This window comes from Temnothorax nylanderi, unplaced genomic scaffold (genome assembly GCF_030848795.1).
Source record: "Temnothorax nylanderi isolate EJ_2023f unplaced genomic scaffold, tnyl_v1.0 TNYL_tig0003_pilon, whole genome shotgun sequence".
Taxonomy (NCBI): Eukaryota; Metazoa; Arthropoda; class Insecta; order Hymenoptera; family Formicidae; genus Temnothorax; species Temnothorax nylanderi.
The window spans coordinates 62,702-89,601 of NW_027249065.1; the positions used below are offsets into that span (position 1 = coordinate 62,702).

At 39.2% G+C, this 26,900-nt stretch overlaps 4 protein-coding genes across 4 annotated transcripts; 1 reads left to right on the plus strand and 3 right to left on the minus strand.

Annotated features, from left to right (window-relative positions):
- Positions 1-1,238: 1,238 nt before the first annotated feature.
- Positions 1,239-7,185, minus strand: LOC139770449 (uncharacterized). The gene is made up of 2 exons (XM_071702388.1): positions 5,441-7,185; positions 1,239-5,348 (listed from the first exon to the last, which is right to left on the minus strand). The coding sequence occupies exon 1, from the start codon at positions 6,937-6,939 to the stop codon at positions 5,506-5,508; it is 1,434 nt and encodes a 477-aa protein (XP_071558489.1). The 5' UTR covers positions 6,940-7,185; the 3' UTR covers positions 1,239-5,348; positions 5,441-5,505.
- A 6,794-nt stretch (positions 7,186-13,979) lies between these two features.
- On the minus strand, positions 13,980-18,678 carry Art3 (arginine methyltransferase 3). The gene is made up of 8 exons (XM_071702402.1): positions 18,553-18,678; positions 17,943-18,269; positions 17,671-17,849; positions 17,418-17,576; positions 17,035-17,222; positions 16,497-16,723; positions 16,030-16,389; positions 13,980-15,240 (listed from the first exon to the last, which is right to left on the minus strand). Exons 1-8 carry the CDS (start codon positions 18,563-18,565, stop codon positions 15,131-15,133), a joined length of 1,563 nt encoding a protein of 520 aa, XP_071558503.1. The 5' UTR covers positions 18,566-18,678; the 3' UTR covers positions 13,980-15,130.
- Positions 18,679-18,949: 271 nt separating this feature from the next.
- Positions 18,950-22,486, minus strand: Dnapol-eta (DNA polymerase eta). The gene is made up of 7 exons (XM_071702498.1): positions 22,350-22,486; positions 21,926-22,060; positions 21,520-21,728; positions 21,271-21,437; positions 20,956-21,179; positions 20,743-20,866; positions 18,950-20,654 (listed from the first exon to the last, which is right to left on the minus strand). Exons 1-7 carry the CDS (start codon positions 22,484-22,486, stop codon positions 19,209-19,211), a joined length of 2,442 nt encoding a protein of 813 aa, XP_071558599.1. The 3' UTR covers positions 18,950-19,208.
- Positions 22,487-23,323: 837 nt separating this feature from the next.
- Positions 23,324-26,825, plus strand: Nc2alpha (negative cofactor 2 alpha). The gene is made up of 5 exons (XM_071702714.1): positions 23,324-23,573; positions 23,826-23,898; positions 24,002-24,095; positions 24,338-24,523; positions 24,589-26,825. The coding sequence occupies exons 1-5, from the start codon at positions 23,532-23,534 to the stop codon at positions 24,863-24,865; spliced, it is 672 nt and encodes a 223-aa protein (XP_071558815.1). The 5' UTR covers positions 23,324-23,531; the 3' UTR covers positions 24,866-26,825.
- Positions 26,826-26,900: the final 75 nt, after the last annotated feature.

Below are 26,900 nucleotides of genomic sequence, written 5' to 3' on the forward strand. Positions count from 1 at the left end.
CTATAATTAAAAACTAGGATGCAAGGATCAAGCAAAGCAAATCCGCTTATAAAACAATTGCTACTCAAGGAAAATTATTTCATTAAATACGCGAATAAAATGTTATGTAATTATTAACAATAAAACTTCGTCAAATCGAAGTCTCGGTTATTTTATTGAATTTTTTTACATTATAATAAACGATATTTTCTTTCTCCAAAATATATATTAAAAAATATATTTTATGTAAGAGATTTGATATGTTATTTTAATATATATTATTTTAATATTATATATTTCATATTTTGAATGTTTGATCTCAATTTTGTGTCAAGATATCTACCTAATTCCTTACGCCTGATAAACTAACTAACCGCGTTCGACTCGTGGTAAGAATTTGTGCGTCAAAGGCGATAGAACCTATTAGTGGACAGTTGCGGAGGATTTCGAGAAGAAATCAGTCTCTTACGTTTAAAGCTCTCCTCTTCCTCTTTCTCTTTTTCCCATGAGGGTCACGACACGTCTCTTTATTCGGATGGCACACAAAGGTTTGCGAAGATTACGGGACCGCCAATCCCCCCCCTCCTTCGCTGTATGGATTTTACGAAAGGGCATTATGGCGACACATAGTAAAGTAATATGGAAGGGCATCTCATCCCTGGACAATACGGCGCCTGAGAATCCCTGAATTTTTTTTCTTCTCTCTTCCTTTGTCACTTTTTCTCTTTTTCTCTCTCTAAATCGCTACGTAACCGCGACTACTTCACGGCAACGTGATTTCGATGTCACGAAAGGCCCATTGGAGTAATGAATAAAGTTCTACGTTTTATGATATTAAATATTTAGCCGACTTACGGATTATATAATTAATAATGACATTCCAGCAAATAATATAAAATAAAATTATAAAATAAAACTTGTGGAGAGGATGGCTTAAAATGGATTCGCTGAAAATTTGAAAAGTTCCAAAAATTCTGGTTTTTTCCCCCACAGAATTATGAGAAATATGAATGAGATATGAATATTACTGTTACCTGATTTATTATATTTGAATTAATGTCGCTCTAGGTTATTATTATCATCAGTATAATCATTTTTGAAATTTTTATCTCTATATTCGTTAAAAGACCGGGGTATTGGATATTGGATATATAAGTAAACGAGTCATTTTTTGAGAGACATATTTCAGAAATATCAAGACGTTATTTACAGATATGGACAGGTATTATGGGTAGGTATCGGGCATAGAAATAGATGAATCATTTTTTGAGAGACATGTATTTCAGAAGTCAAGACGTTATTTACAGATATAGACAGCCTGACGCATCCGCAAATTAATCTAACTCGAAGCAATCGGATGTAATACAAGTAACGCAAGTTCGAATTTTATCGCGAGATTCGACGAATACAGCGATATCATACATTTATACATACATATGCGCGTACATGCGTTCATTTTATATACAATTTCAAACTCGAGAAACGCTTGAGTGAGTGTAACGCCTTAAAAACCTATGCGATCTCTCGCCATTCATGATAATACATTATACTACTTCCGAATAATTATAACGCATACGACATATATATTTAATAGTATTTTTTTTACGGATTAGATAGATCGGTATCGCTACGCTTTTATGTAACTCTATATCTAGGCCTCTATACATTGCGAGTAGATTTCCATTCCATTACAACTGAAATACGAAGCGATGAAATCGCTTGAGTGCATTAACTTGAATTTAAAACTAAAATTGCAATCTCCCCGAAATAAAATTAATTGCTCGTATCTACGCTATTTCACGCAATTCTTCATCGATTTACAGTGATCGGAAAAAATGGCTAGCGATATTTAATTCCCAACCAAGAGAGCGAAACTTTTCTCAAAAATAATATAGTTTACAGTTATCTAGATTCTCTCAAGTACATTTTTATTGCAACGAACATAACTTTTGATTAACTTTTGAATTACAATCAACTAAAAATTATATACATATTAATTGAATACAATCGCATTTCGTATCTATTGCTACACGTAAAAGTCATGATTAGAGGGTACTCTTCCACTTTGAATTAGCAGAACGAACGCAGAACGATAATGAAAAATTCAGAATATAATTTGAACAAAAAACTAGACAGACGGATAAATTGCATTATTGTTCTAACTAATAAGGATATCTTACACAATTAAAAATTAAGGTACGTCTCGATTACCTATGTACGATCGTATCTCTAGCAGAGATTTGCTCTTATAATTAGAGTCGCAACATTTAATTGTCATTATCATAAGCGCGTTCAATAACTTTTTGAGAGAGGCTGCTGCTAATACTATTACTGTTAAATACAATTAGATCAGTTGCCTACAGTCAAAGAAAATGGATGGTCTGGTATTTCGGAGAGGAGGATATATATATATATATAATCATATATATTATAATATATAATATATATAATATATATAAAACTCGTCAAATGTTTGAATGTATTTATTATACATAATATGTTTAGTATATAGATTCATTTAGCCTACATTTATACTGGCTAATGTCTCAGTGCATAAATTCAAGAACAAGTTGTTCCAAAGCATTTATCATTGACGTTTGCCAAAAGTATGAAACAAAATAAGAAAGGAAAAGAACAGTAAAATGAAAAAGAAACCTCATTCCTAATTAAAAGATCTTATGAAGGCTGAGAGATTTTATAAAATCCTTGTGCTTTAAGCTTTCATAGCTTCCTTTACACACACGATTAATCAGTAAAAATACATTAGAATTGTAATTTAAGGAAGTTTAATATGTATTATGTGAATAATCTATTTATGAAAATTTTTCTGACAGATAAATTGGAAAAAGTGGACTGATCTGTTAATTACCATATTCACCAGATTGGAACTCATTCGATTCTTTTCTGGAGATATTAATTTACTGCAAAACATATTTATAGAATTTCAGAATCATATCTTGGTTTGTATAAGTAACGATAGTATAAGAAATAACAGTTCCAAAAATAAATATATGTAAAAAAATATTTGTATACTTATTTTTTTACAGATTAATTTTATTACTGAATATAAAACGGAAGTTATGAAAATTTTAAAACCGCACTTTATAATTATTTTGAATATCTCAACTCTGCCTTAACTTTGGTTGTATTAGCTGTATGATCTCTAAGATTAATATTACAAGATTAATTATTAATGCCTCAGTATATTCAAGGACAAGACAAGTTGTTCCAAAACATTCATCATTGCCCAGAAGATATGATAAAATCAAAAAAGAAAGCTTATTTCTAATAATCTAAAATTTAGCTTTTAAAAAATCGGAAAGATAAATGCAAAATTAACAGTCAAGACAATAATTATAATAAATGATAAATTATAATATGTAATAAAATTATAACTTTATACAAAAATATAATTATGAATAATTATTTATTATACAAATCTATATAACTATAATATAACTTATTATAATGGAATTATGAACGAATGGACAAATTACAAGAAAATACAAAAGAAAATGAAAGAGTGTCAAAGTCAAATATATTCTGCTGAAATTAATTTCTCCCTCTAAAGAGCGTATAAATCTGTTCACCAACTTAATGTTAGACAAATTGAGATCGTCATATCAGATAGACCATTATCATTTAACTTAATCGCGCCTCGCTATATATACATCGCGCACGCTATATACATATTTATATCACACGATAGATCGCTCCTGCCTATTGTCTGCTCGCGATTAACGTCGCCGAAATTTTACAGTAATTTACAAAGTATATATGTTCCTCGTTAAAACCTGCTTCTAATTACATGACACAAGTCTATGACTAGAATTCATTATTTAAGTAACTGCAGACGATTAGAGATTTTTGGATTCTACAATTACTATATTCCTTTGGCAATAATGCACTCGATAAATCCAATCTACGGTTATACATATCGGCTATCCAATCGTAAAATAATGTGACGCTTGTGTTTAATACACATCTAGCAATTAATCTTTCAATACTTTCTCTCTCTTTCTTTCTATTTCTCTAAGTATTTAAAACCGTGTAATTTTTGGAACTGTAAACAGTGCTCATCAGCTATGTAAGAAGGTCAACGGCTAAAATATAAGTAAAACATTCATCATTGTCCAGAAAATAAAAGAAGGCTCATCAAATTGCTAAAAATTGCTAGTAATATATATTCGGTATATGCCAGGATATAGAATAAAATGAAAAAAAGAATAAAAAATGTATATTTTTCATTCATCGGCGATACTTAATTTTTTTCGTCAATTATAGATGTGATACGATTGATACACACACACACACACACACACACACACACACACACACACACATGCAAATTTATATTTGATTCGGATAACGGTGATGCGCAACCCTGTTTTTCCTGGTGAATGTTATGAGTGAAACTTTATAACGATCTCATGTGCTAGGAAGTGGTTCCAAACTAAGCAAAGAGCTCGAACGAATACGAACGAACGAACTTGCTTCGGTGAATGTGTATGGCGCCGCGAGTACAAACTTAAATTTACATGGACAAATATATTCTCTGTCTCTTTTCGGTATATCAAAGGAAAAAAACTCGTTACGCTCACTCATGATTGTCGTGAATGTTCGTTCGTGATCGTTCGTCTTTGTCAAGTTGGTCCGGAGCCACCTTTAGGGAACAAGATTATCTTTAACTTAATTATTTTTGTGCTCTCAAAACTTTCCCTTGACGAGGCCTAAAGGAGGGAAGTGGCTGACTATACTACATATTGTCTCCTTGGAAATCATGAAAAGGTAACATTTCGAAGGAGACGACAGGAAGAATATGGTCAGCCACTTTTTCTTTTTCTTTTTTTTTTTAGATTTTCTTCGAGGAATTTTTTTTCTTTTGTATTATTAGCTTCTTTAATATGACTAGCTTTTCCGATATTTATTTTTTGGTATTATTAGCTTTTTTGGTATTATCTTTTGGAATCGATCATCTTTGTACATGCAAGGACTAGAAATAGTTATCATTGTACATGTAAGGACTAGAAATGACTATAAAGTATATTGAAGGGACACTTAATCTCTGACTTAAATTATTTAATTTAAAATTATCTACAAAATTATCTACAAAATATGTAATAAAATAAGATGAGATAAAGCAAAACGATAAAGTAGTAATAATAAGATAAAATAAAATAAAGGTAAAATATAACGATAAAATAAACGATAACGAGATAAAACGATAAAACGATAATAGTAAGTAAAGATTAAATGTCCCTTTCTAGCAACAATAACAATAATGCTCTTTCTCTTTCATCAAGTGTTGGTTTTCTTTTTCTTATTTCTTCTCTCATTGAGGAACCTTATTGTGATCCCCATGAAAGGTCCTAGAAAGAGCATGCTGAGCGTTTTGATTGTGTACTCATTACATTAACCGCCGAATCAGTTAGTAAATGAAAAAAATGTTATCATATCTTACAAGTCAAGGCCGAATCTCCAGTAAAGCCCGGGTCGTCTCGGCAGGGGTCTCGCCGGAAATTGGTGTCAGGTCATCTCGCTGGTCAACTGATTAGTCGGGACTGTCTGGGCGATGTCTGCTTTGCCGGTCGTTTCTTGGCCATCGACCCCGGTGTTGTTATTATTGCCGCTGCTGACGTTGTTGTTGGTTTCGGGGTGTTGAGTGGCGAGATGTTTACGCAGAGCAGCTTGCCTCGTGAACTTGGCCTCGCACCTGGTGCACGGGATCTCAGCGTTGTTCCCCGACGACGACGTGGATGACGACGTCGCGGAACTGTCAGTGTTGGGTAGCCTGGGTTTATGCCAGCGTCGATGGGACGCCAAATTGGCCGGGCAGGAAAACCGCTTGTCGCACTCAGGACAACGATACTCCACGTGGGCGATTCGGGAGCATCGATGTTGCGCCAGCTGGAAGGCGTCCTCGTGAAGCTGCCGACAAAGCTTGCACTGATACGGTCCGAGCCGATTTTCGATCTTGGCCAGCTCGGCGCGCGCCTCCTCCGTGACCTCAACGATGTTGAAGGCGGGATCGATGTCGCCGGTCACCACCGCCTCGTCTGGGCCCAAGATGACGGTGCCCGATACCGGGCTGCTGGTGTCCTCGTCGAATTTAAGCCGCCTGGCGTGTTTCTTCTTGGGTCTCTGGACAGCGGTCTTCTCGTTGCTGGTCTGCTTCGGGGTCGACAAAGAGGCGCCGGTGGTAGGTGGTCCCGAGGACGGCGAAACAAGATCTTCCTCCCGGACTCTTCTCCTGGGACATTGAGGCGGTGACGGTGTGCTAGGCGGGGTCATAGGCGCGTGCACACTCTGAAGATGTTGCTGCGGTGTTAAAAGTAGCTGCTGATGATAGCTCTGCATCGATTGTAAGTGTGTCGGACTTGCCAAAAGGAGCTTCTGATTATGCAAATGGTATTTTGAAGTGAGCTCACTTCCAGGATACGGCGGCAATCGAGTACTATCTTCGGGAAGATGATGGAGCTTATCAACAATCGAGTCGTGGAAGCGAGGTGATTCTTTATTAAGGACCAATCGTTCATAGTGGCTATGATGACTCTGTGCTGAAGAGCTTCTTAAAGTGTCCAGATCGTCCACAACCAGCTGTTGATCATCTTCACTATCTCTGCGATCTTCGGGATGAGCCTGGACTTCCTCGCGAATTCCGAGATCTTTTTCATCGCCCACTTCAATCATTTCTTCTGTCTTCGGAGTATTCGGTGTCGGCGGCGGCTTCAAGGATAGATCCAAAGGACACGGCGTCGAAGACCTCGAGGACTCCCAGGACAATGACGCATGATGTTCGGCTGGCGGGATCCGGGAGTAAATCGGCGAGGATGGATCTTCCATCGGAATATGCCACGTGGTTGGCGGCGCGGCGTAAGTAGGATGAATCTCTTCGCTGTAGTAGCTCATGTAATTAAGACCCGGGGCCAGGAAGGCCCTCGGCAGAGCGCCGTGAAGCATCTTCACCTACTTATCTATATCTGCCTCTTTCTCGATTTCTTCAAAACTCGCGCTGCGCCTTTCGCTTCTCGCTTTGCGTTTCCATGTCGAGTGGGAGATCTCGCACGACTCGTTGCCGAGGGAAGTACAAGAACGACCAACTGTCACGAGGACACTCTCACTGAGGAAAGAAATGCTGGACTTCTAACAAGGATACTCTTAAGATCTGTTCTCCTTGGATGGTATACGACGTACGTCTTCCCTCGGCTGTCGGACGTCGTGTGGCAGAATCCGCTAGTGCCGCGTCTCGTTTATGCCGTACGCTCCGCCCGGGCAGCCACCGCTCGCCGTACACTCATTGGTCGACGTTTCCACCCTCTTTCTGTACTCTCGCCGAACGCATGCGTATTCGTCCAAATGCGTGACGCGCCTCTTGGCGCGGGCAAACACCACCGAACGGTTGGTGGGGTAAAGAGCTTCTCGTAGCTTCTCCTCTGGCTAATCGCTCGCAGGGGTTCCTGTGAAGCAAGTAAAATTTTGAAGGGGACAATAAGGGATACCGATTTTATAGCATTGGTATTGCCGGACCTACATTCTTACGACATTGATCAATCTGAACAAATAAATATCTGAATTATAACGGGCAGCAATTGAATAAACGCCTTTTCTACAAAGCTATTTCAATTGCTAGCAATAAATAAATTCAGATAAATAAAAAATGTGCCAATATACGGTCGGGCTAGATCTTTTGTGTCTAATAATATTTTCGCGTGAATTTATGTACATTTTTCGCTTAGCAAACAACGCGCCGGTTACGGTCGGTCCTGAAACACAGTCTCAAGCTGAAGCTAGAATAATACAATCACATATTTAAAAATTGATAATCAATTTAATAATACCAATACTCTCTCTAGAATCACTGCAAAGGATATGTTGCGAAAAATATTACCCCAGGGTCCGACTGGACCTCCCTATTATTCGAGACAGCGTAGTTTGCGCGAAAAATGTACATAAATTCACGTTAAGATATTATTAGACATAAAAGAGCTCGTATATTGGCATATTTTCTATCTACTTGGATTGTGATATTGGTCAAGTTTTACTTATTATGATCAATTGCTAGTGTTCTCTAATGAATAAAAGAATGCGTAATAATTAATCATTCTTCTAACTATCGAGTTGTTCAAAATTACCTAAAAAGAGTTGCGAACAAATTTATTAGTATATTTTTTTTAATAAACAGGAGAGGCGTAGTTAGCATGTAATGTTTTTATATGTAAAAACCGAAAAATATCTAAATCTTTAATATTACAACAATAATATATTTAAATGATATAGCATAAAGTTATCACAAATGTAATCAATTTGACGCGATATCGAAGTGCAAGATTAAGCCTATGAAACATAGAAAAACATAAACGGTAAGATTTAAACAGTAAGCGAACCGATTTTAGAATTTAAAGAGAACAACATTTATATATATAGTCATGTCGCTAAAGAAACGTTAATATATTCTACATGTTTCTTCGCGTATGTTTAATAATGGAACGTGCCTGTCTATTTATACTTTCCAATAAAATATCTAATATCGTATTAATGATACACGTCCAATACTGCTACGCGACGTTGATGATCAATCATTCAGTCGCTCAGATAAATCGCTTATTATCGAGGCAACTCCTTTCGATCGTGTCTGGAAGAAGCGCGACATATTATAACATTTAAAGTACCGTCGCACGTCTCTCGTGGCATTAAATTTAGCGCGACGATTCGCGACGTTCCATGTTCGTTTTTTCCATTGGCAGCCGTAGAAACGAGTGGATCTTGCGGACGTCGCGGCGGTGGCGGAGATAAGACGTGTTGATAACCCGGCATTACGCGCGTATCGCCTTTACGCGTGCCGGGCAAAATGATAGGTTTTACACGCGGAACACGGGTGGTAGCACGCCTGTCGAACAAGAAGCCGAAGTATCGCCGCGCGATACCTACCGTAAAACGCGTCCCCGCGACGACAACGCGGCGATCGATCGATTGTACCTGCAAACACCTGCGTATCCCCGGATTCCGCGGGGTATTCGTCGATCTCGCCTCCATGTTCCCGGAATTCGCGGACTTAATCCTGCGCTCAAATATACACATCGATTAATGACTCGGCTGATTATTTATCATTTATCCGCCAACTGTCGCCTTTTTCTTTCTAATAGCCTCACGCAGACGTCGCGCGTTGTGTCGTTTTAAAATAATACTTTCATTGTTTGCAACATGAGAATTTCATGCTGTCCATTATGAATCGTTAACAATAAGTTGTAGAAATAACATTTCTATTGTTGACCTTATTTTTTCCTTTTCGGAGCACAACGAATGGATTAACGGTCCTATTTTGTGGAATTTATGGTGAACAACACTTGGTGAAAATCGTTAGACACGCTCAGCATATATTCACAAAATAAAACAAAATACAATGACTACCAATAAGTGAAACAGACTGATACTATCTTTACAAAGCTTGCCACTGGAGCGTGCTAATCAAAGTTGCCAAAGACGGCTTAGGCTCATATAATATTGCTGTGTCACTTAAGAAAAGCAATAGTTTCCAACAGAGCAATTTTTGGCTTTAGAACAACCGAAGGTTGGCAGCAGTCGGGAGAAAAATTAACATTATCATAATCAGGAATTGGATTGGATTGGATTGATTTTTATTTCTTATAAGAGTTAATGACATTTTACCTCTAAAGACCGTTTTTCTCTCTGTGTGATATTCTTTTCTTTGGAACTTACAATTAGACAAGCAAAAAATCATTGAACCATCTAGAACGAGAAAGGGGAAAGCGACCGACGTTTCCTTTTTTCGACGAGAAGATCGCATCGACAAGACGCCGCCGCCGTCCGTCCCGAGGAGACGTCTCTGGTCTCTCGCGAAAAGCGCAGCAGCGTCGTAATCCGTTGATCTTCTTACGTAATTAACAGGCCGCGGCCACGTCCGCCGATTAATCGCCATAAATATTTCCGCGATCCTGATGGACGTGACCGGCGTTGCGCCGATCCGAATTCGTGGTATGCATTTGTGTGCGAATACGGTACGGGGCGTGTACGTGAACGGAGGTCGGACCGATGGTCGATCGGCACCCCCGAGAGATTTGCCAAGACCGAGGACAATCACGCTATAATTGGACGAGTGGAGCTGTTGAGATGCGCTCGAGAAGACGCCGTCTTTACCCTCTCGAAGACGAGGAACCGATTGACGCCCTCGTGGCGTCGTCGGTTGTCGTCGGTCATTATTCTTCGATGTCGCTCGAGAGGTCCGGCAAAATTATTGCAGCTCATAATCGACGTTTCACTCGCAAAAATAAGTTTTGAGAGAAACAATATGTTTCTTTGTTTCCATGCATGCGTTACAGCTCTTCTCATGTAGCTTCTGTCTTTGTGATATTTTAACTTTATCGTATTTTTTCCTTCCTTCCTTTTTGTAGATTCGTTCCGAGATGCGATACAGCACCCTCCGCGATTATAATATAATTTTATACGATAGAAATCTGTATAATAAAAATCTTAGTGAGAGGGAAGAATGGGTCGATACCTGTCCTCGGCACTTGCGTTCTCATTTCCTGGGATTGATTAGTTGTTATTTTCGATCTCTTCGATTCCAGTTGTTTCTCTGTCCCTGTATTTTTGCATTCGGCACAGTTATATTATTACGCCGTTCGGGTAGGGAAAATATTGCAACACGTATCCGGAAATCCGTTCGCGTACATTTGCCCCGCGTAATCTCACTCCCCGTCTCTCTCTCTCGCTCCGCGAGCGTAAAATTTCAACGCGTATCCCGGCGTAATCATTCCGCCGGGCGAACGAAAACAAGTGGCAAATGGTCCATTATTATCCGCCAAACGTTATTCGAACTAAATACGGACGGATGTAAAATATAGGCATTAACGCGAGAGCCGAGCCGAGCGAGCGGCTGCAGTCGGTGCGGATTTGCCATGATTATTTGATATCGATGGCGAAATATTTTGCCACGTGTTGCGCTACTGCGCGCGGTGTACAGAATGCGTTTCGCGGAACGTGTATGTGCATATATACATATATATATATATATAAATGTACATAGATTTATATATATACATACATACATATGAAAATACTCGCGCGATGCATCGTTCGAATTACCCGTAGGACGGGCGACATTAGATACACGTTTGCGCTTTTCGGCCGCGGAATTGTACAGCGAGCTAATGCATTAATTACGTCCGGGACAACAGTCGGGCGGTCGTGCGCGGCGTTAAATTGTAAAAGAATTCAGAATTAGTACATATTTTAGTCCGGCAGAGAGATTGCAGATGACACGATCCGAGATCAGAAAAGAAACAGATAACGTCTACGAATATAAACTCTTGAGCCTTCTACATGTTAAAAAATTTTAATCATTGATAGTCCGTGAGTACGCAATCTCTCCTGTCCAAATTAAGAAAAATCACGAGAAGAATCATCTGGAGATTTATTTTGATTAGACAGTCACTAAATTTGCGAAATCCACGAGAAAATCGACAGATACACATATTGTATCGATTATAGGCATTAAATTTCAGAGTTCGGACCAGGAACGACGCGCGATTAACAAAGCAGACGTGCACGTATTCCGTCTGTCTTGTCAGAATTGTCGTTTTACCGCCTCTCTGCTAACAATAAGTTCCGCCTATTAAACCACTCCGATACCATTATAGAGACATTTCCCAATCGCATCGGCACCGCCCGCGCCGGCCGATCTCCCGAACGAAGGAGGAGACGGGGGCAAGATCTCCTAGCCGTTGCGGAAGCGCGACAGAGGGATCTCCTAAATATCTCGCAAAAGCGGGAACCCTCTAGTGCTCGTCTCTCTCTCTAGCGCCGTCGGCAGAGGGAGAGAGATATACATAGTACACGGCTTCCAGGACGAGCGAGTAAGCTTTTTGCCTACGCGGATGTAGGCGAGTACTCTCTCGTCCGCTGGTATGGAGGGAACGGGACGGGGGAGGGTGGCTCTGCATATTTCATGCGATTTTAATGTGTCTCCGCTGGCGCTCCGCTCGGCGAACACCCGGTAGAACCTGGGAGGGAAAGAGAGAGAGAGAGGCCGTGTGCCACCACGTTGCACGGGGCAGGAGTGACTGCCGTGATGCTCTAATCGGCTTACGCAACAAGCCACCCTTATCCCCGGCCTCGGTCGCTCTCTCGTTTCCACCCCCGTTGTCCCGCCCCGCCTCCCCCCGGGCCCTCTGCCGACGCTCCTTATCCGCGCCGGGCCCTAAACGACGGCTATTACTTTGCGGTTGCCTCACTCCTGTATCCTTCAAGGACTCCAACGGCTCCTGATGACGGAGCAGCCGACGAGGGGTGAGAGGGAGCCGCGCGTGCATCCCTCTGGGTTTTCCGCGGAAAGTTCAATTAAAAAGTAGCCTTTCATCGACGAAACTGCGAGGTTTTCCTCGGAAGATACATACTGAACGCAGATACATATTTATATATGTAAAAAAATTAATATTTGCCTTTTTGCAAAAAATAGGATACAGTCAAATATTTAATACCGAGATATATTTAATTTATATATCTTAAATGCACGAAATATCTCGATATTTATCAAATTAACCGTGATATATGTCTCATCAATAATTTTCTGATCAGGGAAGTCATCGTTGTTCCGGGAAAATCGTCCAGCTTAATTCAAAGCTACTCTGTTTGCCCTAATCAAGTCAGCTTGCTGTCGATAGAATCCTCCTCGGAGGTCGCGATTCCTGGGACACGGCGGACATCTTTGAGGAGAAGGGAAAAAAGCGGGATCTATCTCGCGTAGGAGATACAAGCGCGAATACCGTAACAGTCGCAACGCTACGCGGGTAAACGAATACTTTTACAAGGGAAGATTTTGCGTGTCTGAACGTATATATCCGTCCGTACGGCGCGCTACGCGGCCGCGGCGCGGCGGGCGGCTGCCCTGCCCTACCTTCCATGTGTGTTTGCCCAGCACGCGAGGGGAGTCCGCGCTCGGTTGCCCTAGGCCAGAACGTGCATTATTGGATAGAGTTACGTTAAACATACGCGCGCCACGCGCTTCCTCTCGCCACCGATGCCGGTATCCTCGGTTCGGGAGCGCGTTACTCGCGCCGTCGAGGATATCGGATGAACACGGACGGGTTTGCCGCCGACAAACACACATTTGTATGTCACGTACGCCATCGCCGTCGCCGATGAACGTCCGCGTATCTCTAACCGACGGCATGCCTATCCTCCGTAATTATCGTATTCAGCATCGTATACGTGAGGATCCGATGAGGCTGCACTTATTTTTTTACCACAGGTTGCCCAGGAAATGTGGACGACCGATCCTTGTCTTTGTAGTAAAAGAGTTTAATGGAATGTCAGTTAATTCGTCAGCATGACGCCTCGATTATAGAGAAAGAAAGCTTGACAGTTCTTGCAAAAAAAATTTTTTTCCCTATAAGTAGTTGAACTGTGACGAATCCGGAATCCGGATGACTTTAATTCCCGTCCCTGTAACCCGAGAATAGCCACGAGATGTTTTTTTCGACAGAATAAACGACCACCCGGGGGGTAAATTCTATACCTGGTAAATTTCAATAGGTACGATGAATACTATAGCTATTAAGTTGATATTTTTACTTTCTATGAATGTACAAGTCATAGTTCTTTCATAGCTCTTTCAAATAAAAGGTATTCTCGATTAGTACAAAGAACTATTATATTTTATTTTTTCAACCTTGAGATGTAAAATCACACATCCAGGTAACGTCACCTATTCTCGGGTTAAATAATTCTACGAACAGTTCGCTCCTGTCGGATTATGTCCAGAGAAAACGTGAAACCGAACCGCCACCCATCCGTCGAACAAGTCAAGTTCTATATATTTAATTAATATTAATTCTATATTTAATATTCCACATATACACTTATATCTAATATTTAAAACTGTATATATTTAATTTTCTATTATGTACTAATATCTAATATTTAAAATTCTATACGCGTGTAACGGGGCAAGGATGACGCGTGAATGATTTAACAAGAGCCTGTAAGATTCTAAAGATTTATTTCAATTTGCATACATTTCAAAAGATCATCGATGTTATAATTAATTCGGCAATTACATGCAGATCAAATCGAATCGAAATTCGCTATCTCAGCAGATTGTATAATACGTACTTATGCGCGGTATATATGTGTATTTCATCCTCGTGTGTAGATAGCTGCAAGGGATATTACCGGCGCGTCGCTCTGTCTCGGTGAACACTATAGCTAATTTGTTGTCGTATCACAGAATCGTGTTTAGTCATTTGGTTGCAATTTTAACTCGGTAGCAAGAACGATCTCTAGATTATTATCGATAATTCGGTGCGTATATCCTTGTTACATACGCACGTCACACGCACGCAAGAGTGGCAGGAGAATTCGCGTAATATTAATAATAATATCGGACGATCGAAGTGTTATACCTGTCGACAGCGTCGTTCTATCGACGAGATATTAACAAAGCTCTATTTAGAGAAAAAATTCTAGCGGAAGCAACAAGAACTTCTTCGAGGAAGTTTTCGCCGAGTGGATCGCCAGGTGTTCCTCAGAACGATTCAATGAAAAATTGAACACGGGCGAATCCTACGCTGTCGTTGTCTGTGTACTAAGCTCTCCGGACTTCTTTTTATTTTTTCTTTTTCTTAAATTCTTTTCCTTCCCGTTTTTGGCGCAATGTAATAGATTATAAGATTAAAACTCTATTGTTCATGCAAAAATTCTTAAAATTGATTTTATAAGAGTATAACTGGTTTAGAGAGAGAGAGATATGTATATATGTACGAGTCGCTACCATTAAAAAGGCACAAATGTAAATAGCTACAAGATCAATGATTATTCCGTAATTATCACAAATATTTAAGAGAAAGCGCCGTATCCTATATCTCGCTTGCGAAAGAGAGAAAAAGTATTATATATATTAATATAGTAATATATGTATGATTTTTCAGCGTAAATAAACGGACACTATAAACTTTACGTATCGTAGATTTCAAATTGGAAATGGTAAGAGAGATAAAGCTTAAGCGACATGTTATTCGTGGGAAAGAACGTTCAAAGGAAATTAGAGCTTCGTAACGCGGCAGCTGGACCCCATTTCCAAAATTTGGCACATGCAACTATTAGCACGTATCTTGGAACAAGCAATTTTCAACGTTTAATCCAGAAAATATGTCTGAGTAAAATTTTTGATGTGAATAATGACCATTAAGCCTCGAATGTCCTTACAATGCCTTCGGCAAACCAACGTTCCATTTATGACTTCACCTATAAGACGAATATAAATATGTATTATTTTAACTACGATAATTGTATTTTATTTCGTTTTAAACTGTAATTTAAAATATCTTTATTTATCTCTCCTTCCGAGATAATCGATGAGATAACATATAAGAGGCTAGACAAGAATTGAGATATGCGTTACTGAATATTCTCGAAAAATCGTCAAAGTTATTAGGAGAACATGTTTCTAGAGAAAGTTATAAGAGGTTGCGCGAACAAAATCTGATTCAAATTTCGCGGACTCCTAGATAAAGTAGCTACCTACTTTGTCAATGATCGGAAAGTGATTAATTACTTTATCCGAAAGGCGCGAAATTTGAATCGAACTTGGTTGCACCACTTCTTGCAACCCTTTCTGTAGAAACATGTTTTGCTAATAACTCTGAGAATTTTTCGAAGATATTGTGAGATGTAAATCTTTCAACTGTCGCTTAATCTCTTATCTAATTATCTTAATGAGAAATAAATACAGATATATAAAAGCATTATTTGAAATTAAGTAATTAATAATTATCATTATAAATTTTTATATAACAAAAAATACAATTAATTACAATATAACAATTAATATTATAATTATAATTATATTTTATTTTGAATGATATTGTAAAATAGTTAATATAATAATTAGGCATATAATAATTTGGTTATTAGCTGCATATTCAATATTATATTAGATATTTTAAAGTGTCATTCAAAATAAAATATTACAATTATAATGTTAACTGTATATTAATTTATAATTATAATAAAATTAATTAAACTATAATTTACCTTCAGTTATGCTGATAGGTTCGCTTAAAGAAAATACTGTCTGTTTCCAATGTGTCGGCGTGGAATGTGGACCTGTACTGAAATGAACCGGATTCTCGAGATCGAAGAAAATGTCGAAGTAACCGATTATCGCGGTTAACGATCCTGTTTTCTTCACGTTCAACGTGAAGGGAGACGAAAAATTGACGCAATCCGTAGTAACTTTATATAAATCAAAGGCTTGGATCTCGGTGGTGCTTGTTATCAAGTCGTCGACATTACAGATCTCTATACTGGGTTCCCGCAGCACTTCCGTTTTCATACAGCTCATTTTAAAACCGTATACGTTTGACCAGTAATCAACTAACTCGATATATCTTTCTGCGGAACAATAGTTATCTATATAAAATAGCTTGCCAAATGATTGAATATATGATTAACATATCTAAAATTACTGCAGTAAGAATTAAAACACATGTAACACATACTTGTGTCACCACTTCCCACAATACTAATTGTGCATCTGTTTGGAAGAATTGCCCCACCAGGCGTGAGATAATGATCCCTAGCATAAATTACTGTGTCCAGCATTCCTTCGAACAAGAGAAAGTATCCCATCCATTCGGATATTATCGCATCCACTTTCTCTACTCCTATACTAATATCCTCTAGACGACCCCTTTTTAAAGTGATTATATCGTTGAGGTTGTTTTCCCTAAAATCAATTTATTTATTTTATTATTACATTTTCTTTGCATGGGACCTAATTGAAAATAGGAATTATCTAATTTGCGATCTTTAAATAACATACAATTTATCGTCGTATATACCAGGGTTGGACGTTTACGCGTAAAATATAATAATCTACATCTACGTGTATACAATGCAAACTATATTAATTAATGTGTCATCTATGTAAATAATAAATTATCTATGCTGGAAAGAATCATCAAAGATTTATATACTTCAGAAATATCGGAAATTTGTGAGAGTTACGGTACAACCCTGGTACATACTTAAGTGTACCTTACTATATCCATAGCGTGGTATATCACGTCAGACTGATCGACACTGATAACTTTACGGCAACCAGATTTTGCCGCAAACATAGACAGTATACCAGTCCCGCAACCAACGTCCAACATCACACAGTCATGAAATTTATTAGAATTTGTTAATAATGCGTCACGGTAACTTTCCGTTCGCACTTTATCCTAATAAAATATATATTTATCACTTTTTGATAGATCGACATTGATGAATATTCTGCCTTTGAAGAAACTTTGAAGAAATACAAAATTTCTTCAGCTTCAGCTTGTTTATTCATCGTGATCTTACAATTCTAAATATTACATTGTGGGCAAATTATCATTGAACGGAATCGATCTATGGAATCTATCAAAACTTACAGTCAACATTTCGTGATGTATGGCGAAATGACTGTACGTATTGAAGTAGCCCTCATCAGCGTTAGAATTATTAGAATTGACCGGAATATTTTTTTCCTTTTCGTCCAAATCATCACCTAGTATTAATTTTTGAGCCTTCTCTTTCATCTCCTCCATTTGCTATAAAAAAATACTTTCTTACATTAATATGCCATATATGGAAATATATATGGAAATACGTTTAATGATCGTATTACTGTACGTATTACTATACCTGCTTCACTAGAAAACACGTTGTTTCGCTTTCCTTCACCTGAGACTTGAGCGACCTGATAGTTCTTTTCATCTCTTCATATTGCGCTTCCGACAAAATCACATTACTGTCGCCCTGACATATTTGTTTTGCTCCTCTTTCTTCATTCACGTTCTTAATGTTGATGAGATCTTCAATATCTGCGTTAAAATAATAACAAGTCAGTACCTGATGCATGTAACATCGTTGAGGAAAAAAGGATCGCCTTAGTTCCCCAAGTTCTTTATATTTACCATACATTAACCACAGATCATCTTCCACAACAGGACGTAAATACTCGTCATTGTCCCAAGCCTCTACGCCTAGGGTACTCAGCTGTTCCGGCAAAATCTCCTTGCGACGAACAAAATTGATTAGTTTGATATACGAGTAAGTGTCGTGAATGTGTCTCCTTATAAAATCACTGAGGTCAAACTTGTGAAATGTCTCAATGTGGTGCAGCGCGGAGGAAAATCCGTTAGTAGTTTCTGTACAAAACAGGCACGAAATGTCGTGGTGATCCTCACCGTTTTCCTCCCAATCATCTCCACTGTCACTGTCGCTTGACATGTCGATATATCCTAAAATACAAAACATTTACAGACGCGTTCAATTAAATAGAAAAAACGACGAGTAACGAGTAACATACATGTATGTATAGCATTAATAGTAGTGTAATAATGAAATACATCCTCTTTTTTTAAACGCGCAAAAACAAACGTTCTATAATGAAACTCCGATAAGAAATACATTATTTACACTGCATCAATTAATCGCTCGGCTTTTTTGCCGATCGCCACGTAGGACGGATTGATTCTCTGTCGTTTCGCGATTTATTGCGCAAGACTTTCATTAATGTTTTACCTAATTTTGCCATGGTAAGCCTCCTCTTTCCTTGCGATGTTAACCACAAAACATTCACGAGTAACCTCGTCGCGCGAGCCGAGCACGTGTCGATGTCGTCGATAACTGACGCAGTCTCTCTTTCTCTTATGTCGAGTTCATACGACACGCGTGTTGCCGTGTTGCAATACCAAATACGTCAGCAAAGCCAGTGAACGTATAAATATTCACAAAATTAGTTTAATATAAATTAATTAATTAATTGTTAATATAAATCTTATTTAACAATGTTAATAACTCATTTTTCTTTTAGATGAGTATTTGATTATATTCTTTTGTCTCGGATTAATGTAAATGTGATAAAAGAATTGAATTGAAAATCTGTTGTCAGGAATGGGAAAACAATTGGTAAAATATGTAATTTAAACATGAGACGCTTTAATTAAAATATAATATGTTACAGTGTTTCTATATTACAACGGTTTATTATGCATTTTATAAAAGCATCTGAGCTTTTAATTAAACATAAATATATATATATATAAAGTATACACATAAAATAAAATATTTATTCTACAATTTTTTTCTGTAATCACAATAGAAATGTAATGTCATCACGATTGATAGAAAGATAAATTGTCAATGATGAAATATTGGATAGAAATTCACAGGCACGATCATGAAAGAAACGTTGTTGTCGATCGAGAATCCCTGTCGGGCTCGCAAACGTTCGACGTTTGACGCTTCACGAAAGTCACAGCAGCTTCGTCATCCTCGAGTTTCCTCTTCGTGCCTGCATTCTCGACTGACGTGGGCTTGTTAATCTCCTGATATAAGTTTTGCGCGACGTGAAAGTCCACGTGTTCGTTGAACCTTGTTTTTGGTATCATTTGATCGCACTCGGCGCACCGCTCTAGAGGCACATCGTCCGAGTTGGTCTTGATCAGGAAATTATACAGGGGACTGCGCCTCTTGCCGCTCTTGCCTGCGAGTTTGGACTTGCTGGGTCTTCCTCTTCCTGCCTTCGGCAATTCTCGAATGGCCTTAATGTTTTCCTGCTTCTTATTATTCGATTTCATATACCGCCTTGCTTCTTCCTGTAAATCGGCCGGCAACAGGGACAGGATGTCTGGATCTATATCATCCAAGTTTGGAAATATCTCTCGCAATCGCACCGAAGGATTTTGCGCGGAAGTTCTCTCGTTACTCTCCTCCATAGGTTTATCATTGTTGCTATTTACATGAGCAGGTACGTGACTCGTGGAAGGTGTCTCACAAGCATCCTCTTGTATGCGTAAATCTGTATTATCATCTGTATAATCATCAATGTTCTCATCATCCGCACTAGATGCGATCAATTGTTTCCTACATTTTGATTCCTCCCCAGTATCAACGTTTTTGCTATTATTGTAGCATTTCTTCTCTCCTGTCTTATATACGTTCATAAAGAATGAATCTTGGAAATCGTTATTATCTATTACCACGCCAGATAAACGTTTATTCTTTCTCTTGACGCGCTCATTGCATACTTGGACCAGCTTGGAAACTCTTTTTGACATAGGCGAATCCTCCGTACTCGTATTTAAGTTATTGACGATTATTTTATTTCCTTTCATCGTCCCTTCATTGTTCTTCGCGGTTGATTCTTTGACCACGGAAGATTCTTTCATCGTTTGAGATTTCTGTCTTTCAGGTTTCAATGAACAAACTTCTTTGCTATTGACAGTAGTGAAAGGCTCTTCTTTCGTTTCTGAACTAGATGCGGAGTTCGTCGCATCTCCAAGCGAATCTAAAATGACGACTTCCTTGTCTTTCGGTTTAGCATTTTTAAAAAATTTCAGAAAACTACCGCTTTCTTTCGATGGCACGAATTTAGTGACAGAGATGCCCATGAATACCACCGGGCTCTGCGTGGACTTGGTGACAACGTCCACGCATTGACTCGCCATTTTCTCCGGCTTGTACGAGTTTAAGGCGAGCGAACGCGTTTGAGATATTGTACTTTTGTTCTGATAGTAATGATAAGAGATTACGAGTAGCGTCGCACGTCGCTGATTCTCTATAAAGTCTTCCTCAAGCCGTTCGCAGACTTCCGCTGCCAAATCCCCGGCCCAGTGTTTTAACTAGACATAAAATGTGTACTTCTCATATAATACGTTTTTTAATAAATTTTATATAATATTAGAAACTATTTAATTTTTATGACTTTACCACTTCCAATGAGGTAATAGCTTGCTTCCCAGGAAACTTTTTACACGCCCCGATGGACTTCTGCAATAGTCTGTTAGTGACAGGCTCGTCATCTATACCTCGAGCAATATTGTACAGCCAAAATCTGAAGAATTACGAGAATTGTCAGAAATTATAAGTTATAAATTACTATTGTGAAACTTTGTGCAAACATAAGAAAAGCTTCAGATTTACCCTGTCTTTTCGTCAAAGCGCTTTTGTAATTGTTCCAAGGAGTATTGCAGTAGATCTCCCATAACGTTGCAACCGAGAGACTCGACCACGTCATCGCCAAACTTTCCACCGAGATTTCGGACCTTCTTTACCGGAAGTGTCGAATAAAGGCTTGGAATAGCTGCTTCGGGTAAAATCGTTTGACAATTCGGTTTGTGTAATCCGCATACCAGTTTTGCCAATATCTATAAATTGATCGAAACATTCAATTAATATGCAATTTATTGATATATATGGTGCATGGCAAAATACAGAGAATATGAAAAGAGTATTAACCTTGTTTTGTGCAATTCCAGCAGAGCATCTGAATCCGGTTTCTCTGTATATACTATTTCTTATCTCTTCAATTATTACGCCAGCTACGGCGAGTCTCTGAGCTTGAACGTCGTGCAATTCTTTAAAAGAGTCCAGTATCCAAGTCTGTAGCCCCTGACGTCTCTCCTCTGGAATAATAATACATATGTGGTAAGCGCAATGTCCAAGTTGATCACGCCAAGTGTCAGCATGCAGTTTATTTAACGTTACCTTCATTATTTTTACCGACTTCCGAATATCCCACGACATATGTATTTGCAAGAGACGATATTAGTTCTTTTGGAGGGATTTTAGATGCGGCTAATCTCTTATCGACAATATCCGTAACGTCAAGATATGCCTCATCAACACTGGCACGCTCTATTACATTACAGTGCTTCTTTATAACTTCGATAACCTGGTGACCAGCTTTCCTATATCTGCATGATGACACAAATTATTAAATTAATTAAATTTGATCATATACAGGATAATTTTTAATTATAAAACAACTCTTTATTATTGAAACTTTGAGAAGATATCAAAATAGAAACAAAAGTTAAATAAATTGAGTCATAAAATACAAACACATGACGTATTACATTTGTCAAGATTTTCTCTAACTGCAAATCATTACCTGGACGTATCTGCTTTTCCGCGAAGGCATGGAACGCTGACTAGAACTATATCCGGACATTTCTCTTTAGCTTCTTCACCTCTCATATGCCTAGTTACTCCGAAACTCCGCGCTTCGTAATTAACAGCTATTATCCTGCAGCCAACCATAAATGTTATTGACACAGTCACATCAAACTTTAAAGTTAGTAAATACAATTTTTATACGATAGGATTGTGATTCTCTTCAATGGAGATAAACCTTTCGGAGCAGAAAAACAAGATAATTTCGGAGCAAATATATATATATATATATATCAAATAAATACCAAAATTTATCATTATAAATTTCATCTAGCTACTACAGCAACCGGTTTCTTTTTATTTCAAGTCTAATTGGAAAAACGGTTGTTACAGTGGCTGGATAAAATCCACGGCATTCTTACCCGCCCAACTTCCATTGATTGTACTGGACGACGGCGAGGGGTTTCCCCGCGTGATGCGGTTGCAACTTGGTCTCGACTTGACAGAAGAAGCAGTCCATGTCGATCAGGACGACGATTCTGTTGCCCGGATTCGCCATCTCGCCGAGACGTCCACGAGACCGATTAACACGCTAATTAAGAGCGAGGACGTTGCATCGAGGCGCGATTTGTTATCCCCGAGTCATTTTATCGTCGACGTTCGGCGCGGCTACTCCGGCTCGTGCAAGTTCATGCTCGTGTTTACTGAACACTGAACGACTGAACAGCAACAGTAGCCATTTTTTGGCGGGAGTGGCGGGACACGAGTCACGTGGCCCGTGGGTGAATCACAAACTAGACAACGTAAAAGACGGGAGATCTCATCACTCGCTTAATTCGAAACTGATTCACTTTTTTTAACTTTATTTAATTTATCTCTTTGCTATCCATCCTAATGCATGGTGTAAAAATAATTAATTAATTACAATTATCTGAATGACTCATAAACCTTTTAAATTGCATTTCGAAAGCCTTCATGCTGACTGTGACAGTCCCCGGTCCCCGGTCCCGTCTAAGGTTCCACGGTTAGCTCCTAAACGCGTAAAAGAGTCACGGTGCGGTCTGCGGGGTCTGCGGTCTCGCTTCGCGTGTACTTGGCGCGATATACTATCATACTATACCGTGTCTCTTGATCGAATTGAACTGAATTGAACCCTGCTTTGCCGTTCGCGCACCGTCTAATTGCCCGGGCCAGGAAAGTGATGACGAGCATGTCGCGTCGCGTCGCGGCACGAGCGTAGGGTTGTAGATTTGTAGAGTACCGGAATCAAAATCAACTCTGGCGTCTGGCGTTTTCGTCTCAAGACTCTCAAGGGAATCGACGATCGACGACAGGAATCGCGGAGGGGTCGTTCTGCGAGGGGAGGTTTTCGCGGCAACCTCCCCTTCCTCTCCTACCCCTTCCTTCCTCCCCGCCTACCTCGGCCTACCTCTTTTTTTCCCCTCGGCCCTCGTTTGTTTACGCACGCGATCGCGTCGTGTGAGCGGTGTGAGTCGTGTCGCGTGCGTGCGTATTGCGCGGATTGCGCCCTGTCCCCCGTCGTGTCCTGTACTGCGCGGTGTAATATCGTGCCGTATCGCGTTGTAACGTATCGCGGAAACGGCATGCCCAGCAAGAAGAAAAAATACAACGCTCGTTTCCCAGCGGTAAGCGAATCTCATTCATCCTGGCTCCGTTCGGTCTCTCGTCCAGTCGCGGAACGCGCGTCGACGACACGGAGAGACGAGGGAGAAAAAGGGGGCGAATGCGCCGGTACTTGGAGCCCGCTCGTCGTCGACTCGCGTCCTCGACGCCGATCGTCGGCCACCGTGACGAGGAACCGCGCTCCCGAACGTCGCGGCCGCCGATCGGACGCATTCGCGTGACCATAACCTTAAACCCCGCGTGTCTGTTGTCAGGGTCGTATCAAGAAGATCATGCAGACGGACGAGGAGGTCGGGAAGGTTGCCCAGGCAGTGCCGGTCATAATCTATATCCTTTTTCTACATCTCTTTCTTTTTCTTAGTAGTCGAGGAATACATCCGTTTCATTTGATATGCTTGTCAGAGTCTGATTGTTCCTTAACGAAGCTTACCTAGGACTCTAGAACTGTTTGTACACTCCCTGTTAACCAAGACCATGCAGATCACGAGTGCCAAAAATGCCAAGACTCTGAGTCCGTCTCATATGTGAGTAAATCAATATCGTCATTCAGTCCTGTTCAAGTTATATGTCTTGTATTCACAATGCCGTGAACTTTCCACGTGACAATTGATTGTTCTCAATGGATAGATATAATTTCCGTTGTTGCCTCTGTGTCTCTTGGTGAGACAATGCAAAAGAAAAGTGTTTTATTTATGAATACTTGACAGGCCGTGAAATAAAAGAGTCTTCCCATGTATAACAGCTTATACAGCTAGTATATTTGCAGGAAACAGTGTATCCTGTCGGAGAGCCGATTCGACTTTCTAAAGGATCTAGTAAAATCCTTGCCCGACGTGTCGGGACCTGACGACGAGGTACCTATGTCACCCGAGACTCCTGCTCCATTGCAAATCAATGCGCCAAATGCAGCCACCGCGTGTTCGACGACGATGCAGCATCTCGACCCACTAGAGTAGGTTTCTCGGCGATTTGTCACGCTGACAATTTCACGAATAATCACGACTCGTATTTCTCCAGGTATCAAAAGCATCTGGGGCTGCCAGTTAGCACCGAAATGAATGTAAACCACAGGGGCGCGAAAGACAACGGATCGAGCAATTTGAATCCCGCTAACCAAAGGGCCGCGACGACAGTGGGCGGGTATTCGCAGGTTCCGGAATTCCACACGTCTGTACCTACGGCCTTCCAAATTAGTCGACCAAATTTTTATACGGAACTTAACCCGAATGCGGGCGATCAGCCGACATCGAATTTCGCTCGCACCGCCAACATCGACGAGGATTACGACACATAGTAATCTCCTCGCGAAATTTAGGAAGTTAAAAACTTGTCTTATCGGACGTGTGACGCACGGATTAGCTGAAGTACAGTAGAGAGAACGCGCGCGTGCACACATCAGAAGCATCTTACAATTGCTCACATCACTTGTAAAGTAATGTTTAATACTTCAAAATTGAGACGATTCCTTATTTGCTCGCATCTCTTTTTATACAGGATGTTCCAGAGCTACGTTAAATAACTGGGATTATTTATTTATAATCTTATTTTTTTTTATCTATTTTAAGCAGATTTATTTAAATTAAAGGAAAACACTCTCGCAAATACATGTCTTTCATCTAATCATTACTTACAGATATACGTTGACATCTTCCGCGCCATCGCGTTATAAAATTACGTAAAATAGAGATTATCGCGTCAGACCCGGCAAATTTAGTTTTCCTATTAAAGTAACATTCGTTTATAGATTGTATGTGTGTGTATATGTATAATAATACGTTCTATACATATATTTTTTTACAATTATATTATTTCATGTTGATTTGTACTTTGAGATATCTGTATTTGCTCTCTTTACCTTTTTTCCCAAGGTAATTACTAGTAATTAGATAATGAATGAGAGAGAAAAAGAGAGAGTTGAAACGCGTATCTTTCGATGGATTTGTCAAATCGTTAAAATGATTAGAGGAACATTATTATTGTGGCAAAAAGTCAAGTCACAAGAAGTGTCACGAGCTAAATACAAATTTCGCTTTCTGCTAAAGCTGATTGTTTTATCAACTTGAAGCGAGTGCGAGATTTGAATTGAATTTAGTTCACGCTGTTTCTCTCGTAATTTCTTAGCGAGTCGTGTTCTAAGAACACGGACGATTTTTGGAGGATATTAAAGACCTTCTAAAGAGGATCCCTGAAAGGACCCTTTAGAAAGCTCCTAAAAGGATCTTGTGAAGGGTCTCTAATATCCTTCAAGAATCAGGTTCTTAGAAAAGCATGTCTCGCTAATGATTCCTAAAAGAATGCTTTAAAAGATCTCTAGGAGAATCTATTGGGAGATGTATATTCCAACTATGGCTCGATTTTTTTATCCGATCATTTTGGAAGCACAGACAGATTCGTATAAATACAGACATCGTGTGCAATCTAAAATGAAATAACGTTATTGTAATACCTGCATAAGAATTTTATTCAAATAATACGTCAGAACTCCTTGTCAGAAACTGGACGATTTAAACGTTATAATGTACGTGTACGCAAACATATTGTATAATCGTTGTAGCTATTATGAAATCGTCTCTGATGAATTGTTGCTGTTTATGTGAACACAATCACGTGTCGTTAATCATAAAGCGTGTTTAGATGGAGAAACGTAACGAGAAAAAGATTACAACGATTAATCCTACAAACGCGTATCTCAATTGATACATCGTATAATTTCGACGGTGATATGTTTTTTATTTATACATTCTCCCAATGTAGCGTTTTTCCTATCTTATTTTTTTACAATTTTATAACTTCAGCCTACGACTTGTTTCGAAATAGAAGAGCTGTGGAAGATTAATATGATTATCACAGAATCGTCCTTGACGATGATCGAAGCGATATTTCCTAATGGGAAATTAAAAAAATACGACGAAGGGCTAGTACGCGTTAGATATGTATCTAACACGACTTCGATTACAAAATCGTCGATTATGTCAAACGCAAAGATCAAGGCTGCATTTCGATATTGGCCGTCAGCAACTGTCAGTATTGAAAATCTATTATAGTATACGTGACGTAAAATACAGAAAAATATTTTCAGTACTGACAGTGAATATTGGAATGCAGCCCAAGTAATTATGTAAGACCGATCGATTACCCAGTTTATAATATTTAATATTCGATTACATTATTCTCTTCGAGTGTCTCTTCTTTCTTTTTCCAGTCCATCAATTGCATATAGAATAAAATGGAATAAAGAGTTTGCGCTACTTCAATAGTTTTTGAAATAATAGTTGACCTGTTGAATCTAAGACCTTGGACTTTGTGCAAACTTTGCACAAAAATATCTT

Bases quoted from the DNA above. Each gene is read 5' to 3' on its own strand.
- Nc2alpha (XM_071702714.1), top strand. From the start codon at position 23,532: ATGCCCAGCAAGAAGAAAAAATACAACGCTCGTTTCCCAGCG. The intron at 23,574-23,825 runs GTAAGCGAATCT...GTCTGTTGTCAG, and splicing joins ACAACGCTCGTTTCCCAGCG to GGTCGTATCAAGAAGATCAT. The intron at 23,899-24,001 runs ATATCCTTTTTC...AACGAAGCTTAC, and splicing joins GGCAGTGCCGGTCATAATCT to CTAGGACTCTAGAACTGTTT.
- LOC139770449 (XM_071702388.1), bottom strand. From the start codon at position 6,939: ATGCTTCACGGCGCTCTGCCGAGGGCCTTCCTGGCCCCGGGTCTTAAT.
- Art3 (XM_071702402.1), bottom strand. The intron at 17,850-17,942 runs GTAAATATAAAG...ATTTTAACGCAG, and splicing joins TGATCTGTGGTTAATGTATG to ATATTGAAGATCTCATCAAC. The intron at 17,577-17,670 runs GTATAGTAATAC...ATTTTTTTATAG, and splicing joins CGTGTTTTCTAGTGAAGCAG to CAAATGGAGGAGATGAAAGA.
- Dnapol-eta (XM_071702498.1), bottom strand. From the start codon at position 22,486: ATGGCGAATCCGGGCAACAGAATCGTCGTCCTGATCGACATGGACTGC. The intron at 21,729-21,925 runs GTAATGATTTGC...GTCATCATGCAG, and splicing joins GGAAAAGCAGATACGTCCAG to ATATAGGAAAGCTGGTCACC. The intron at 20,655-20,742 runs GTAAAGTCATAA...TTTTATGTCTAG, and splicing joins CTATTACCTCATTGGAAGTG to TTAAAACACTGGGCCGGGGA.